Raw genomic sequence first — 16,560 nt, 5'->3', positions numbered from 1 at the left:
CGAATTGTTTCTCTGGTGTGAGAAACTGAAAGTGTAATAAGGATCAAAATGTATAATAGATAATGTGAAATAGGAAGAACGGGTGCAAAGGGGAAGGGGAAGTGGAAGGAGTAGGGGAAAGAAGAGAATGGAATTAATGTGAGAAAATGAAAAAATGGAAACAAAGTCTGTAAATAGAGAGGGGTGGAGGGGTTGAAGGGAGGGCAGGGGAAGGGGGAAAAATAAGAATAAAGATATATTATGTACGGGCCGGGATTTAGCTCAGTGGATCCACCACCTGCCTCGAAAGCGCAAGGACCCGAGTTCGATCTCCGGTACCAAAAAAAAAAAAAAAAGAAAAGATATAGTATGTAAGGGTACAAATCTCCAATGATGAATGTCATTATACTGTATACCTAAAATGTGCCAATAAAATTAATTTTTAAAAATATATATATAACCAAATGCTCCTTGGTTGTTTACATTCTCTGTTAGCAATTTAGTCTCCAAATAGCTGGATGTGTCACTGTAGGCCTATATTCCCAGTACTCGGAGAGGCTGAGGTAGGAGGATCACAAGTTTGAGCTCTGCCTAGGCAACTTAGCAAATTAGTGAGACACTGTCTCAAAATAAAAAAGAAAAAAGAATGGACTGGGGATGTAGCTTAGTGTGAAAGCCCTGGGTTCAATCCCTACCACCACAAAACAAACAACCATTGGGAGCATATAATAAGTAGCAGTTTAATGAGATCATACCATTTACAGGGTAAATGTTACATTTTAAAATCCATCTTCAAAATTAGTAAAAGGTAGGACACATTTTAATACTGATACAATGGCAGTAACAGCTTTGCAAATATTCATATATATGATTTCTATAGCACTTTTCTTATGAACCTTTATCCCACAAGAATGGTCAAATTAGCCAGGTGTGCTGCATGCCTGTAATCCTAGCACTTGGGAGGATGAGGCAGGAGGACCACATCAAGCTCAAGTGGGCTACATATTGAGTTCAAGGCCAGCCTGAATCACATAGTGAGACCCTGCCTCAAAAAACAAAATAAGGGGGCCGGGGATTTAGCTCAGTGGTTCCGCCGCCTGCCTTGCAAGCGCAAGGACCCGAGTTCGATCCCCAGTACCAAAAAAACCCCAACAAAACAAAACAAAAGACAAAATAAATGCCAGGGATTTAGCTCAGTGGTTCTGCCACCTGCCTTGCAAGCGCAGGTCCCAAGTTCGATCCCTGGTACCCAAAACAAACAAACAAACAAAAAAACAAAATAAAGCAAAAGAATGGTCAAATCATTTAGATTACATTGGTACAGTACATAATGGTTTGTTAATATTATAAACATAAGTGCCCCATAAAAAATATTAAAGTAGCTATCATGTTTTTAAGTAAAACAACTTCTACTATAAGCATATATGTCTCTTACTTTACTATTTCATTTTCAGCCATAAATGTGTTGTAAACATACACGTGTGTCTCTTATATGCTAAATATTGTCCCCAGATCTGCTTTCCAACATCGCTCTATTTGGCACCTCAAAGCAGTATTTTTCTGTGGAAATATAGGCATTTTGGAGAAGCTGCTAAATTATCTTTGCAGCCTAAGCCAGTCATGGCAAACCTGTAGCACACGTGCCACAGTGGGCTGTTTGTATGACTGGAAGCTCTAAAAGGTTCATCGTCACTGGTAAGCTAACTGGAGGATATTTCAAGGATATCATCTATATAGTGGCTTCTTGTCAGACTAGAAAGTTCAGTGAAGGTTGGGGATTTAGCTCAGTGGTTCTGACACCCACCTCGCAAGTGCAAGGACCCAAGTTCAATCCCCAGTACCCCCCAAAAACAGAAAGTTCAGTGAAGATCAGGGGACTAGGGAAGTAGCCTAGCGGTAGAACATGAGCCTACCATGTGCAAAGCCCTGGGTTTGATCCCCAGTACTGCAAAACAGCAACAATAAAAAATCTAATCTCGGGCCAGGGATTTAGCTCAGTGGTGCCATGCCTGCCTCACAACGACAAGGTCCTGAGTTAGATCCCTGGTCTTGCAAAAAAAAAAAAAAAATCTAATTGTGTCCCTTCTTCTACAATACTTAGCACACATATGAGCCAGATCTTGGTTGAAATTGTAGTAGAGTTTACTTCCAAGTAGACACATCTGGAAAACTGGGAGCAGAAATACTTAGCAACTTTGCATGAGTATGACTAAGAAGGTTGCTAGGCTAAATATAAGATACTAAGTTAAATATGAATTTCAGATAAATAACAAAAAAGTTGGCCTTGTTGGGGAATCAAACCCAGGACCATACATGTGCTAGGCAAGTACTCTACCACTGAACTAGACCCCAGCCCTGAATACTTCTTCAGTGTGAATATGCCCCTTTCACTATTTGGGACATATTTCTACTAAAAAAAATATTATCTGTAGGTTTGGAGAGTAGCTCAGTGGTAAAGTCCATGCTTGGATCTCCAGGAATCCCTCAAAAAATTATTGCTATTTCATACAACATATTTATACTTAGAAGTTAGCTGTTGTTAATATGAAATTCAAATTTAGTTGGGCATCTTGCATTCTTATTTGCTAAATCTGACAAGTCTAGACTGGTAAAGAGAATAAAATCCAGTGAAATGTGCATTTTTATATTGTTACCGAACATACAAGCTGATGAGAACAGGGAACTGGGTCTCACACTGAACCTACCATGGACTTCAGAAAATATATAGGAGGGTGCTGTGGGAAATAGAAGGTTCATGTTGGAGTCTTCATGAAATTTTTATTTAGCTATGTGCATTTGGACAGCAAATATAAAAGTAGGGAATATAAGGGCTGGGGTATAGCTCAGTGGTAGAGCACATACTTAGCATGTGAAATTTTGGGTTCCATTTCTAGCATTAACATGAACAAAAGGAGTAAGGAATATCTTGGACTACAGCAAGTTATACAGAACTACCTACCCAGGGTGCTAGAAATGATACATTACCATTTTTAAGATCACATTGGGTCTTTTGCTTCAAATTTTTTGGAAAATAGTTATACTTGGATGAGGAGTGGTCTACTTTATTTCTATGCAAATAAAATCTAGGAGGTCTTTTTTGTAGATCACATTTGTAGCAAGCAATGCATGAGCTTTATGGGACAAAAGCCTTTTCAGGCTGGCATACATGGTGGCACGTGCCTATAATCCTAGAACTCAGGAGGCTGATGCAAGAGGATTGCTGAGGGTTCGAGGCCAGCTTGGGTTACACAATAAGTTCAAGGCCAGACTGAACTACATAGTGAGGCCCTGTCTCAACCCTCCACCCTAAAAAAGTATTTTCAGTTGCATGAATAAATAGGATGAATAGGAATCAGACTATTGTCTTTTTTTGTTGTTTTTGGGGGGTTTTTTGGGTACCGGGAATCAAACTTGGGACCTTGTGCTTTCGAGGCAGGTGGCGGCACTACTGAGCTAAATCCCTGGCCCCTGTTGTTGTTTTTGAGAAGGGATTTCACTATGTTGCACATGCTGGTCATAAACTTATCAGCTCAAGTGATCTTCCTGCCTCAGCCTCCCAAGTAGCTGGGACTACAGGCATGTGCCACCATGCCGGACTATTATCAGACTTATTTTGAGATAGAGTGTCACTAAGTTACACAGCCTGGCCTTGAATTTATGATGCTTCTGTCTTAGCTTCCTGAGTACCTAGAACTATAGGTATGCACCACCATACCCAGCTTCAGCATTTTTTCTTAAAGTTCTAATTGCACCTGTACAATATAAACTGGATTTCAACAACCTCAATGTAACCTAAATTGGGTGATTCCAGGGTAAACACCACTTTGCAGACTGTATTTTCCCATCTGATTCTTTCACCATCCTGCAAATTAGAAAACACCCAATATGCACAGGTTCCACACATACTCTGAGTCTTCAAATGGAATTATATTAGTATATTTCAGCACATTCAATATTAAGAAAAGATTTGTTGATTTTATCTGTATATTTGATGGATCATTACATGGAGTCTGGCAGAGTTGGCATCAGTTTTGTTCATCAAAGCTGCTTGTAGAAAGTGGCAGAGTTTGAGTTGGGCTTCTAGGGTGAGCCAGCTATGGAGGAAAAAAAAAATTATGTTCTTGTGGCCAACGCAAATCTCATTCCTCATTAACAGAACCCTATTTGTTGTTGTTATTGTTGTTGCAGGATAGCACAGAGTGTAGAGTCTAAAAATCACTTTTCCCAGATTTCCTAATGTAATCCAAAATTCCTGGTTAGAGCCTCTCCAGAGAGATGAGGGGAAGGGTGTGGTGGCACAGGCCTATAATCCCAGCACTCAGGAGCCTGAGGCAGGAGGATGGTCACAAGTATGAGTCAGCATGGGCTACATATAGTAAGTTCAAGCCCAGCCTGGAATACACAGCAAGACCTTATCTCAAAACAAAAACCAAAAAAAGAAAAGAAGGTATGGTGGCATATTCCTGTAATCCTAGCTACTTGGGAGACTGAGGCAGGAGGATTGCTAGTTTGAGCCCAGGCCAGGCAACTTAGCAAGACCCTGTCTCAAAATAAAAGATAAAAAGGGTAGGGACTTAGCTCAGTGCAAATACCCTGGGTTCAATCCTGAGTACCACATACACTCCCCCGAGAGGGGTGGGGGAGCTGGGACATAGCTCAGTGATAAAGCACTTGCCTGAAATGTGTCAGCACCACACACGCAGGCAAAAGAGAGCTGGAGGAATAACTCAGTGCTAAAAGTGCTTCCTTGTTACACACAAGGCCCTGGGTTCAAATCCTAGCATGGCAGGAAAAACAAAGAGAGAGAGAGAGAAGAAAAATCTCTTTAATGAAGCCACTGTGGCCACATTACCATTATCCATAGCCAAATGCAAACAGTTACTTCAGAGTTAAAGGAAAAAAGAAACCTAAGGGCTGGGTGGAAATTGTGTATGTGGTACTTTTATCTGTTCTCATATTTCCCAACCAATTGTGCTAATTATGGGGTGGGACGGAGACAGCAAGGATCCTAGAGCTAAAGAGAGGAAGCAAGGGGCTGAGTCCTTCATGGAGGCCTCTTCCCTTTGCCCCCTGCCTTTCATGATTTTTGCTATCACCAAGGCATGTTGGGATGGGGGGTTAGAATCTAGCTGGATGCTGCAAGAGGAGGAAGGAACTTGGTCACACATCCAAGGAAGGCCATGGAGTGTCAAGAAGGACCAAACTGATTGCCAAGAGGGACACCAGCAAAAGACATTGGGACTACGGATTGAACCTAGGGGCTTTGCACTGAGCTATATCATTACCCCTTGAAAATTTTTAAATTTTTCTTTGAGACAAGGTTTCACTAAGTCACTGAATTAACCAGGTCAGGCCTGAACTTGTGATCCTCCTGTCTTAGCCTCCTAGAGTTCTGGGATTATAGGTATGCACCATCACACCTGGCAGACACTTTAAGTGAGGAACAAAGGGAAGACAATGTTGGGGTGGGAGGGTGCTGGCAGTAGAGTCTGTGATGTGTCTCTGGTCCAGGAATAGAAGGAACTATTTCAAGTCAAAGAGCCGAGCAGCCTAGGGTCCCAGGGCTCTAGCCGGGGAGGCAGAATATGGCCACTCTTCACAGGTCCAATGACAGCAGCGATCAGAAGAGTGAACAGAACAAACAGGTTCGGGCCGGGGTCCCTCCTCCCTGTGTCACAGCCACAGTCTCTTACTGCTTGGCTCCTGGAATAGCCTATGATCCCTCTCAGCATGGGACCCTTACACACACTGTTCATCGCACTCAGAACTTTCTCCCACTGACATTCATGGTGGGCCCACCCCTTTCCAGTTAATGTCTAACCATCTTTCAACTCTCACTTCAGGCGCCATCACTTCCAGGAAAATCCTTCTTTTTTGGTACCGGGGATCGAACTTGGGTCCTTGCGCTTGGTGGGCAGGCAGTGGAACCACTGAGCTAAATCTCCAGCCCAGAAAATCCTTCTTAATCTTCAAGTTCTTCTATGGGTTCCCACAAAACCTTAGTCATTTTCTTCATAGGGCTTAGTACAATGCGAAAGGAAACAACGATGGGATTATTTCATTGTCTACTTTCCCTACTAGACTGGAAGCTCCAAGACAGCAGATCTGTGCCTGCTTTTGCGAACCACAACCACAGCACTCTACCACAGTGGCTAGCTTAAAGGAAGTCTTTAAGAAATACTTATTAAAGGGCCGGGGATTTAGCTCAGTGGTTCTGCTGACTGCCTTGAAAGTGCAAGGTCCCGAGTTTGATCCCCGGTTCCAAAAAAAAAAAAAAAGAAATACTTATTAAAAAGACTGAACGCCAGGCATGATTGTACACACCTGTAATCTCAGCACTTGAGAGGCTGAGGCAGGAGGATCGCTGTGAGTTCAAAGTCAGCCTGGGCTACACAGTGAGTTCAATGCCAACCTGAACTACATAGCCAGACACTGTCTCAAAAAAAAAATTTGATATAATCAGGCAATCAATGACAAAATGGAGATGATAATTGCAGCAATATCATATAGAATTCTTTTCTCTCTTTTTCTTAAGGAATTTTATGAAGTCTAAGCCAGGCATGGTGGTATACACTTGTAATCTCAGCACTCTGGGAAGCTGAGGCAGGAGGGTTACAAGTTTGAGGCCTATGGGCTATATAACAAGCTCAAGGCTGGCTTGGACTACACTGGAAACCCTATCTCAAAAGCTGGAAAAAAAAAGAAAAAGGAGAGGGGAGAATTTATGAAGCCTAATTATTAAAGTTCTCTGCAAAGCATAAGGTGCCATAAAATTATCCTTATTATTATTTTTTGCTTGTTTGGGTTTTTTGGTACCAGAGATCGAACTCGGGTCCTTACACTTGCACAGCAGGCGGTGAAACCACAGAGCTAAATCCCTCGCCCAAAGTAGCTTTCTTAATGATAATAATGATAATTTGGGCCGGGCATTTAGCTCAGTGGTTTCGCCACCTGCTGTGCAAGTGCGAGGACCCGAGTTCGATCCCCGGTACCAAAAAAAAAAAAAAAAAGAAAGCTACTTTAAGGGACTGGGGATTTAGCTCAGTGGCACCGCACCTGCCTCACAAGCACAAGGTCCTGAGTTCGATACCCAGTACCAAAAAAAAAAAGCTACTTTAGATTGTGATTCTAAATAAAGTGTTTTGCCAGGTATGGTGGCACATCCCTGTAATCCCAGCACTCAGGAGGCTGAGGCAGGAGGATCACTGTGAGTTCAAGGCCAGCCTGGAATACATAGTGACTTCAAGGCCAGCCTTAACTACATAGAGAGACCCTGTCTCAAAACACCAAATAAATAAATAAATAAATAAATGGTTTTATTTAGTTAGTTAGCACTGCTAGAAATTGAACCCAGGGTCTCACATATGCTAAGCATGTACTTTTCCACTGGCTATACCCTTAGTCCCTATATAAATTATCTTCAATAGAAGGGATAATATGGGCTGGGGATTTAGCTCAGTGGTGCCACGCCTGCCTCACAAACCCAAGGTCCGGAGTTCAATCCCCAGTACCAAGAAAAAAAAAAAGAAGGGAAAATATGGAAACATATTTTGTACACAGGGAAGGGAGAGCGTGTAAGCAGGAGAGGGGATCAGATATAATAAAATTTATTAAAAATAAATAAATAATTTTCAAGAAAAATAATTTTTTTTTCTCACAGGCTTACTTGAAATTTTTTCCTCAAGGCCCGGGTCATTACAGGGGTAAGTCCAGTTCCTGTTTCCATATTTTCCTTATTGATCAGAGGCGTTCCTCCTGGGCTCCTGCAAAAATATTAAAAATATTAGGAGCTGTGTTTTATGCTTACTTTTCAAATGGATTTGGAAAACATAAAGACCAGAGACTCTATTACCTCTCCACATTGACTTTTCTAAGAAGCTTCCGAAGATCTACCTGGCTTTTACCTGGAGTACTGATAAAATAAAAACATAAACATTAGAACGTGCCACATTTCATCACTTCTCCTAAACAAAGTAGCCATTATTATAGGCAACGTCCTAGAATGTAGCTCTACTTTTTTTGGGGGGGGTGGGTACCGGGAATCGAAATCGGGATCTTGCGCTTGCGCAGCAGGCGCCGGAACCACTGAGCTAAATCCCCAGCTCTATAGAATATAGTTCTACACATACTGCGCCTGAGCATGAGCCCCAGCCTTTTCCCCCCTGTAGCGCTGCTAGGCCTACAGGTCTGTGAGGAATCGCGTAAGTGGATCTTTATTCCACAGGATGGGGGTTTGTTAAAGTTGTCAAGAATAAGGCCTACTTTAAGAGATACCAAGTGAAGTTTAGAAGAAGACGAGAGGGCAAAACTGATTACTATGCTCGGAAATGCTTGGTGATCCAAGACAAAAATAAGTACAACACACCTAAATACAGGATGATAGTTCGTCTAACTAACAGAGATATCATTTGTCAGATTGCTTATGCCCGTATTGAAGGGGATATGATAGTCTACGCAGCATATGCACATGAACTACCAAAATATGGTGTGAAAGTTGGCCTAACAAATTATGCTGCAGCATGTTGTACTGGCCTGCTGCTGGCCCGCAGGCTTCTTAATAGGTTTGGCATGGATAAGATCTATGAAGGCCAGGTGGAGGTGACTGGAGATGAATACAATGTGGAAAGCATTGATGGTCAACCTGGTGCCTTCACCTGCTATTTGGATGCAGGCCTTGCCAGAACTACAACTGGCAATAAAGTTTTTGGAGCTCTGAAGGGTGCTGTGGATGGAGGCTTGTCTATCCCTCACAGTACCAAACGATTCCCTGGTTATGATTCTGAAAGCAAGGAGTTCAATGCAGAAGTACATCAGAAGCACATCATGGGTCAGAACGTTGCTGATTATATGCGTTACCTAATGGAAGAAGATGAAGATGCTTACAAGAAACAGTTCTCTCAGTACATAAAGAACAATGTAACTCCAGACATGATGGAGGAGATGTATAAGAAAGCTCATGCTGCTATACAAGAGAATCCAGTCTATGAAAAGAAGCCGAGAAGAGAAGTTAAAAAGAAGAGGTGGAACCATCCCAAAATGTCCCTTGCCCAGAAGAAAGATAGGGTAGCTCAAAAGGCAAGCTTCCTCAGAGCTCAGGAGTGGGCTGCTGAGAGTTAACCCAAATTTTCTATGAAGATTTTTCAGATGACAACCAATAAACTTATTCATCAAGCCAGAAAAAAAAAAAAGAAAATAGTTCTACTTTTTATTTTAAAATAACATGGAAAGGTGGAAAGGGCTGGGAATTTAGCTCAGTGGCACTGTGCCTGCTTGGCAAGCGCAAGGTCCTGAGTTCTATCCCTGGTACCGGAAAAAAAATTAGAAGTAAAACATAAAAAACATCATGGGCTGGGCAGGCAGTTTAGTGGTACAGTGTTTGCCTAGCATGCATGAGGCCCTGCGTTCCATGCCCAGTACCACATACACACAAAAAAGGTAACAGATGCTGACAGGAGAATAAAATGATACTGTATTATGGTTTAAGTAGACAGATTAGTGTGGTGGCACACACCTGTAATCCCAGCCTCTAGGAGGCTGAGGCAGGAGGATTACAAATTGAGCCCAGCATGGACAACAGAGCAACTAGCCAAGACTGTTTCAAATAAACAAAAGAATTTAAAAGGCTGGGGATGTAGCTCAGTGCAAAGGCCCTGGGTTCAATGCTTAGTACTGAAAAATAAAATTCCCTAAAGACTCATATATTGAAAGTTTGATCCCAAACGCAGCAATGTTCAGAGGTGGGGCCTTGAGGGTGACAGGACACACTTGTTTGTCCACTCACGCGTTCATAAATCCATGAGTGTTTAGGAGGTGGGGCCTAGTTGGAGGAAGTGGTTACTGGGGGGCATGTCTTTGAAAGGTATATCTTTTACCTGGCCCCCTTCATGTCTGTCTGTGTCTGTTTGCTACCTGCCTGTCTCTCTCTCTCTTTCCTGGCTTCCCTGAGGTGAGCAGCATTTCTCTGGTCCTCCCTTCCACCATACAAGCCTAAAAGCAATGAAGTCAGCTGAGCATGGACTGAGCCTATAAAATCATAAGACAAAGTAAACGTTTTCTTCTTTAAATTGACTTTCTTAGGTATTTTGTTACAGTGACAGAAAGCTGACTAACACATACTTTATAGGCATTTTAATAACTAATACTTTGGTTTTTTCTTTCTTTATTTTTTTTTTTGGTACCAGGGATCGAACTCTGGACCTTGCACTTGCAAGGCAGGCAGCAGAACCACTGAGCTAAATCCCCAGCATTTTGTTTTTTCTTGACAGTGCTTGGGCTCAAAACCAGGGACTCATGCATGCTAAGCAAGTGCTCTTCCAATAAGCTCTATCCCTAGCCCAAAGTAATACTTTCTTTGGCTGCTTTGTTTTGTTTATTGAGACAAGGTCTCGCTAAACTGGTAAGGCTGGCCTTGAACTCATGATCCTCCCACCTTAGTCTCCTGAATAGCTGGTGCTACAGATGAGTGCCACCCTACTTGACCAAGTAACAATTCTTCACCCAATAATATATCTGTAAGAATACATCTTTGGATGCATATGATGGACAAGGGTGCTTGCTGAAGTGTCACAGATGTAAAATATCATAAACCACCTAAAATAGGAGTGTATCAATGAAATTCATATACAATGAGCTATGTATATTAAAGAGGTCAAAATGATGCTTTGGGCTAACTTTTAATAAGATGAAGAAAAGTTCACGACATATTATACAGGGAAAGCTGTAACTATATCCACAATAGGGTTATACAGAGGCACACTCCACCCATAGTTCCTTGCTTTTAGACATACTAGTTTTCATATTTTATTGTTTCTAAAATTAGGCTATTCTAAAAATTCTTGACAGTTTTTTGTTGTTGTTGTTGTTTTGAGGCAGGGTCTGTATAATCCAGGCTGGTCTTGAACTCCCTATATATTACTTCTTGCCTTTTGGCTAAGATAAAGTGAATTCACTATGTGGCCCAGGCTGGTCTCAAACTCATGGTGATCCTCCTGCCTCAGCCTCCCAGGTGCTGGTATTACTGGTGTGCCCCACCAGTAAATGTTTTTGTTTGTTTCCTTATAAAATGTTTTTGTTTGTTTGCTTATTTTTCCAATGCTCAGGATCAAGTCCAGGGCCTCACACCTGCTATGTAAGTTCTACCACTGAGTTACATCCTCTGGCTACAAAGCCTGTTATTAAATCAATAGGATATTGTACTATAGACAGCATTTTGAAATAGAAGTCATAGTGTATTATATGTCCAGAAAAAAGACTGGAAGGATAAAAAAGAGTATGTTAACAGTGGTTATATGCAATGATAGGATTCTGAATAAGATAGAAGTTAAGAGTTGCTCAAAGTTAAATGTTTGCCAAATTAGCTATACAATTTTTAGCTGGGTGTGGTGGTGCACACCTATAATCCCAGCACTTGGGAGGCTGAGGCATGAGGATCACCATGCATTCAAGGACAGCCTGTGTTATGCAGTGAGTTCAAGGTCAGCCTGAACTGGACCTCACCTCAGAAAAGAAAAAACAACTTTTCTGTACATTTCAATTTTTTTATACATTTCAATAATAAGCATATATGACTTTTAAAGTTAGAAATAAGCAACAAAAATCATTCTTTTAAGTAGAAGTAATAACAGTGTGTAGTTTCTTACATTAAGACATTTGTAACTCGAGTTGATAACACTCTGGAGTTAGGTTTCAGGGTAACACGCTGCAGATCAGAGACAGTAACCAGTGGATTTCGTGCCTTCGGTGATGTTATAAGCTTTAATCATAAAATGAGACATTATTAAAAACATTTTAAAATATCATTCAAAATTTAAATATGCTGAAACAGTAAATATCTGATTTTTAATCCAAAGCTTCAAAGTATGTCTCTATCTCTTCAGACTAATGGTTGGTAGATAAAATTGCCTATTTCAATAATTTTGGACACATGAGTGAATAAGGAAAATGTATTTATACACAATGGAATACTACACTATCATAAAGCAAGATAAACAGGTACAACTTGAGAATGTGTTAAGTGAATTAAGCCAGACCCATAAACTTAAATATCCCATTGTTTCTGTTATATATGAAATATATACATATACACAAATAACTGAGGTTTTTTTTTTTTTTTTTCTTTTGGTACCAGGGATCGAACTCAGGACCTTGTGATTGCGAGGCAGGCGGAGGAACCACTGAGCTAAATCCCTGGCCCCTACATATATACAAATAAAGAGGAAAATAGAAGAGAGATAAATAGGAAGTAGGGAGACATTCAAACACTTCCCCAAATTACATATTCCATTGTTTCAAAAATATTTTCATATATATGCTATTATGTTTCCTTTATGCTACTAGTTTACCTTAGTTCACTGAAAAGAAAGTTTTGTTATTTTCTGTTTGTTTCTTCTTTGTAAGAATCTTTTTGGTTTGTTTCTTGTACTCTGAGTAACAACTTTGATGATGATTCATAGTGTATTAACTATTGTCATTCTCTTAGGAAATTTTATTTTTTTCATAAAAAAAGAATGAATTTGGGCATCTATATATTTTGTTGAAGAGATTCAAAACTACTAAAATGAAACATCAAATATTGAATTTGGGTTGACTTCCATACATAAATTATATGCTTATTTTCCATAAAGGAACAACTATATTAAAAGCAGGAAGACCATGCAAATGGTTAATGACATTTTACCTTCCACTTTTCATCAGTACACTGTGTCTTCCTTAATTTCACAGTCAATAGGTCTTTAACTGTTATCTGCATGGGTCCATCTTTTCTTAAAGGTTTAGCCTTAAAATACACAGAGAAATCAGAATTTAAATTAGAACCTGGACATCTGGTGAAGTATAAATCCAAGTGTAACTTTTTTTTTTTTTTTTTTGGTACTGGGGATCAAACTTGGGTCCTTGTGCTTGCGGGGCAGGCAGCGGAACCACTGAGCTAAATCCCTGGCCCCCAAGTATAACTTATAAATATTCAAAGTTAAAAGTTAACCCTTATTTACAGTGACAGCCAACCAAAATCCGCTCAAGCAAGAATGATTCTGTTTTCAGTACCCAAAGATACTGAAAAGTATTCATCAAAATGGAAGACCTCGCTAGTAAATAAGAGATGGACTAGTTCCCTGCAAGAATGTAACTTCTATGCTGGGTGTGGTGGTGCATGTCTGTAATCCCAACACTGGAGGCTGAGGCAGGAGGATTGCTGTGAGTTTGAGGCCAGCCTGGGCTACATAATGAGACCTTGTCTCAAAACAACCAAAAAAAAAAGCATCCTCCACAGGAGTCGAAAGAGTTATTCAGATTTGGGCTGGGGATTTAGCTCAGTGGTGCCGTACCTGCCTTTCAAATACAAGGTCCTCAGTTCAATCCCTGGTACCAAAAAAATTGAATAAATTTTAAAAATAGTTACTCAGATCTATGTGAAATCTTCCCTTAATTACTTAGAAAGATGATTTGGTTACCATAGAGCAAGTAAGTATAGTCAAAGAGGCACACATTACAGCAAATGTAACAAAAGACTCTGGATTCTTTTTGGTTTTGGGACTTGAACCCACGGCTTCATGCATACTGGGTGGCAAATGCTCTATCATTGAGCTATATTCCCAACATGGACACTGCCCCCTTCCCTGCTTCTTTTACATTTTGAGACAGGATTTCAGTGACTTGCCCACATAGGCAAAGAATTTGAAATCCTCCTCCCTTAATCTCCCAAATAGCTGAGATTACAGGCACACACCAACATGCTAATTTAGCTATTTTAAACCAATTGTACACTACTATATTCAGATTTTATTGTTGGGTTTGTTTTTTTTTTTTGGTACCGGGGATTGAACTCAGGTCCTTGCACTTGCACAGCAGGCGGCCAAACCACTGAGCTAAATCCCCGGCACTATATTCAGATTTTAAAAGACTCATGCCTATTTTAGCGATTCACAAATATTCTAATCTCCTTGACAGAAGTAATGGTAACAAATACTGGTTCTCCAGCCCAATGATGTTAAGACATTAGAATCCACTAACTCTTTTTGTTCTGGCTTCACGAAGTAATTTTTTTTTTCTTAACTTGGTTTCTTAGGGATGTCTTTCTTTTGGTAAAAACATATGCTGAAGGGGCCAGGGATTTAGCTCAGTGGCACCATGCCAGCCTCACAAGGACAAGGTCTTGAGTTTGATCCCCGGTACCAAAAAAAAAAAGATATGCTGAATAGTCAATAGGAATCTTCTAAATTATAGGGTTTCATTCCTTTATGTGTGGTGGCAGCTGCCTGCAGTCTCAGCTATGTGGGCAGCTGAGGCAGGACAGTTATTTTAGCCCAGCAGTTCAACACCAGCCTGGGAAATTCAGTGAAACTGCATCTCCAAATAAACACAATAATTGATGAAATGAGGATAAGGAATCTGAACAAAATACGGCCTTCCTCTCCAAGCCTTCAGCAAAGCTGTAAAAGGCCACTTCACCTTTTCTCCTATATCACACTTACCGAAGGCCACCATTACTCATCATTTCCTACCTGAAGTGCTTTATTGAGACCGCCTTTTCTGAGCAGCAGAGGAGCCGGTGGTGGTGGAAGAGGAGGAGGTGGAGGAGGTGGAGGAGGTGGAGGAGGTGGCGGCGGGGGAGGAAGGAGACTGGTTGGTGGTGGCAGTGTGGGCGGAAGTATGGCTTGGGAGTCTCCAGGGCTGGTTAGAGCATAGGCGGATACATTTGTAACTTTATCACTCCTGTGATGCTGTTGACCACAGTTTGAACAAGACTTTTCTGTGATGGTCTGGAAGAAAACATTATATTTGGCAAATGAATAAGGTGTTAATTTGGTTCTCATACCTGACAGTCATCAATATAAAAGGTACCATGCATTGAATGCAGTGTTACGTGCTTCATAGTATTTTCTCATTTAGTATATGTGCTGCCAAAGTGTGCACAATATTTTCTCATTTAATTATCACAACTTTTGCCATTTCATTCATTCATTTGTACATGAGCCTGGCTATGACTTTGAAAATAGAAGTTAAACATGCATAAACATTAAAATCCAGGGCTGGGGATTTAGCTCAGTGGCACTGTGGCTGCCTTGAAAGCACAAGGTCCTGAGTTCGATCTCTGATACCAAAAACCAAAACAAAACATAGAATCCAAACAAAATAACGCTTTTGTAAGAGCAATGAAGTGTCCTCTGAACACAAACAGCTCTTGAGTCTTGGGGAGTGACAATCAAAAGAATGAACTTGGTGGCACTTGTCTGTAATCTTAGCACTCTGGAAGGCTGAACCAGGAGGATCTAAAGTTTGAGCCCAGCATGGCCACTTAGTGAGACCCTATCTCAAAATTTAAAAAGAGGGCCGGGGATTTAGCTCAGTGGTTTTGCTGCCTGCTGTGCAAGCGCAAGGTCCCAAGTTCAATCCCCGGTACCAAAAAAAAAAAAAAAAATTAGAAAGAAAGAAAAGAGAAAAGGGCCAGGGATACAGCTCAGTTGCAAAGGCCCCTGGGTTCAATGCCCAGTAGCACAAAAAGGAAAAAAGAAAAAAAAAAAAACATCGAAACTTACAGAGGGAAATGAGGACTAGAGAAAGAGTTCCTTCCAGAGGGAAAAATACTTAATTAACCAAGAATGTATACATTTGAGGTACTGTTAAAAAGCCCAACAGGCTGGAACATGACCATTTGGAACTGACTTATGCTCCCAAATTCAAATATATTTTTTTCTTTTCTTTATTTTGTTAGTACCGGGGATCAAACTCAGGACCTTGCACTTGCAAGGCAGGTATGGCGCCACTGAGCTAAATCCCCAGCTCCTCTCTTTTTTTTTTTTTTGGTACCGGGGATCAAACTCGGGACCTTGTGCCTGCGAGGCAGGCAGCGGAAACACTGAGCTACATCCCTGGCCCTTTTGTTTGTTTTTTTGAGACAGGGTCTTGCTATATATTCTAGGCTGGACTTGAACTCACTGTGTAGCCCAGGCTGGACTTGATCCTCCTGCCTCAGCCTCATGAGTGCTGGGATTACAGAGGTACACCACCATGCCCAGCCTGAATTCATATTTTGATATTTTAACATCTAGCATTTCAAAATGGGACTATACTTGCATATAAGGCCTTCAAAGAAGTGATTAGTTAAAATGAGACTATTAGGGTAGACACCAATCCAATTTAAGTGGTGTTCTTGTCAGAGGAAATGATATAATTCTCACAAGAGGAAAGCTCATATGGGAACACAGGAAATGGTGGCAGCCATCTGGAAGCCAAGTATTGAGGCTTTTCAGTAGAAACCAACCTTGGTGACACCTTGATTTCAGACTTCTGCCTGCAAACTGTGAAAGAATAAATTTCTGTTGAATAAGCCATCTAGTCTGTGGTGTTCATTACGGCAGCCACAGGAAACAAATACAATACCCTAGGAAATAAGGTGGTGTATTAATCTTCAGTGACCACTCTAATAAGTTATCAGGAACTAGGTTGTTTAAAATAATTACAACTTATTTTTTCACAGTGCTTCAGATTGGAAATCTGAAATCAAGGTGCTACCAAAGCTGTGGTCCCTGTCAAGGCGCTAGAGAAAATGGATTCCTTGCCTCTTGCAGCTTCTGCTAGTTGTCA

The 16,560-nt window shown here is 40.9% G+C and overlaps 1 protein-coding gene and 1 pseudogene across 3 annotated transcripts in view; one reads left to right on the top strand and one right to left on the bottom strand.

The window, feature by feature from the left end:
• Window positions 1–694: 694 nt before the first annotated feature.
• Window positions 695–16,560, bottom strand: part of Prr11 (proline rich 11) — a 28,808-nt gene continuing 12,942 nt past the window's right edge. Inside the window, exons 5-10 of one of the 3 annotated variants that reach the window (XM_021248702.2) lie at window positions 14,478–14,735; window positions 12,656–12,754; window positions 11,619–11,731; window positions 7,832–7,891; window positions 7,638–7,742; window positions 695–4,073 (exon numbers count right to left, since the gene is read on the bottom strand). In XM_021248702.2, the coding sequence (XP_021104361.1) occupies window positions 3,956–4,073; window positions 7,638–7,742; window positions 7,832–7,891; window positions 11,619–11,731; window positions 12,656–12,754; window positions 14,478–14,735 (753 nt within the window). In that variant the 3' untranslated portion in view covers window positions 695–3,955. The remainder of the gene's footprint in view (window positions 4,074–7,637; window positions 7,743–7,831; window positions 7,892–11,618; window positions 11,732–12,655; window positions 12,755–14,477; window positions 14,736–16,560) is intronic. The other 2 variants (XM_004870351.4, XM_021248703.2) reach the window with 2 other exon arrangements.
• Window positions 8,211–9,111, top strand: LOC106008206 (large ribosomal subunit protein uL18 pseudogene; annotated as a pseudogene).

Source organism: Heterocephalus glaber, unplaced genomic scaffold, assembly GCF_053883595.1.
Source record: "Heterocephalus glaber isolate CG9 unplaced genomic scaffold, H.glaber_assembly_v1.0 deba00001564, whole genome shotgun sequence".
In the NCBI taxonomy this organism is placed as follows: Eukaryota; Metazoa; Chordata; class Mammalia; order Rodentia; family Bathyergidae; genus Heterocephalus; species Heterocephalus glaber.
This window is presented reverse-complemented; position numbering and strand designations above follow the sequence as displayed.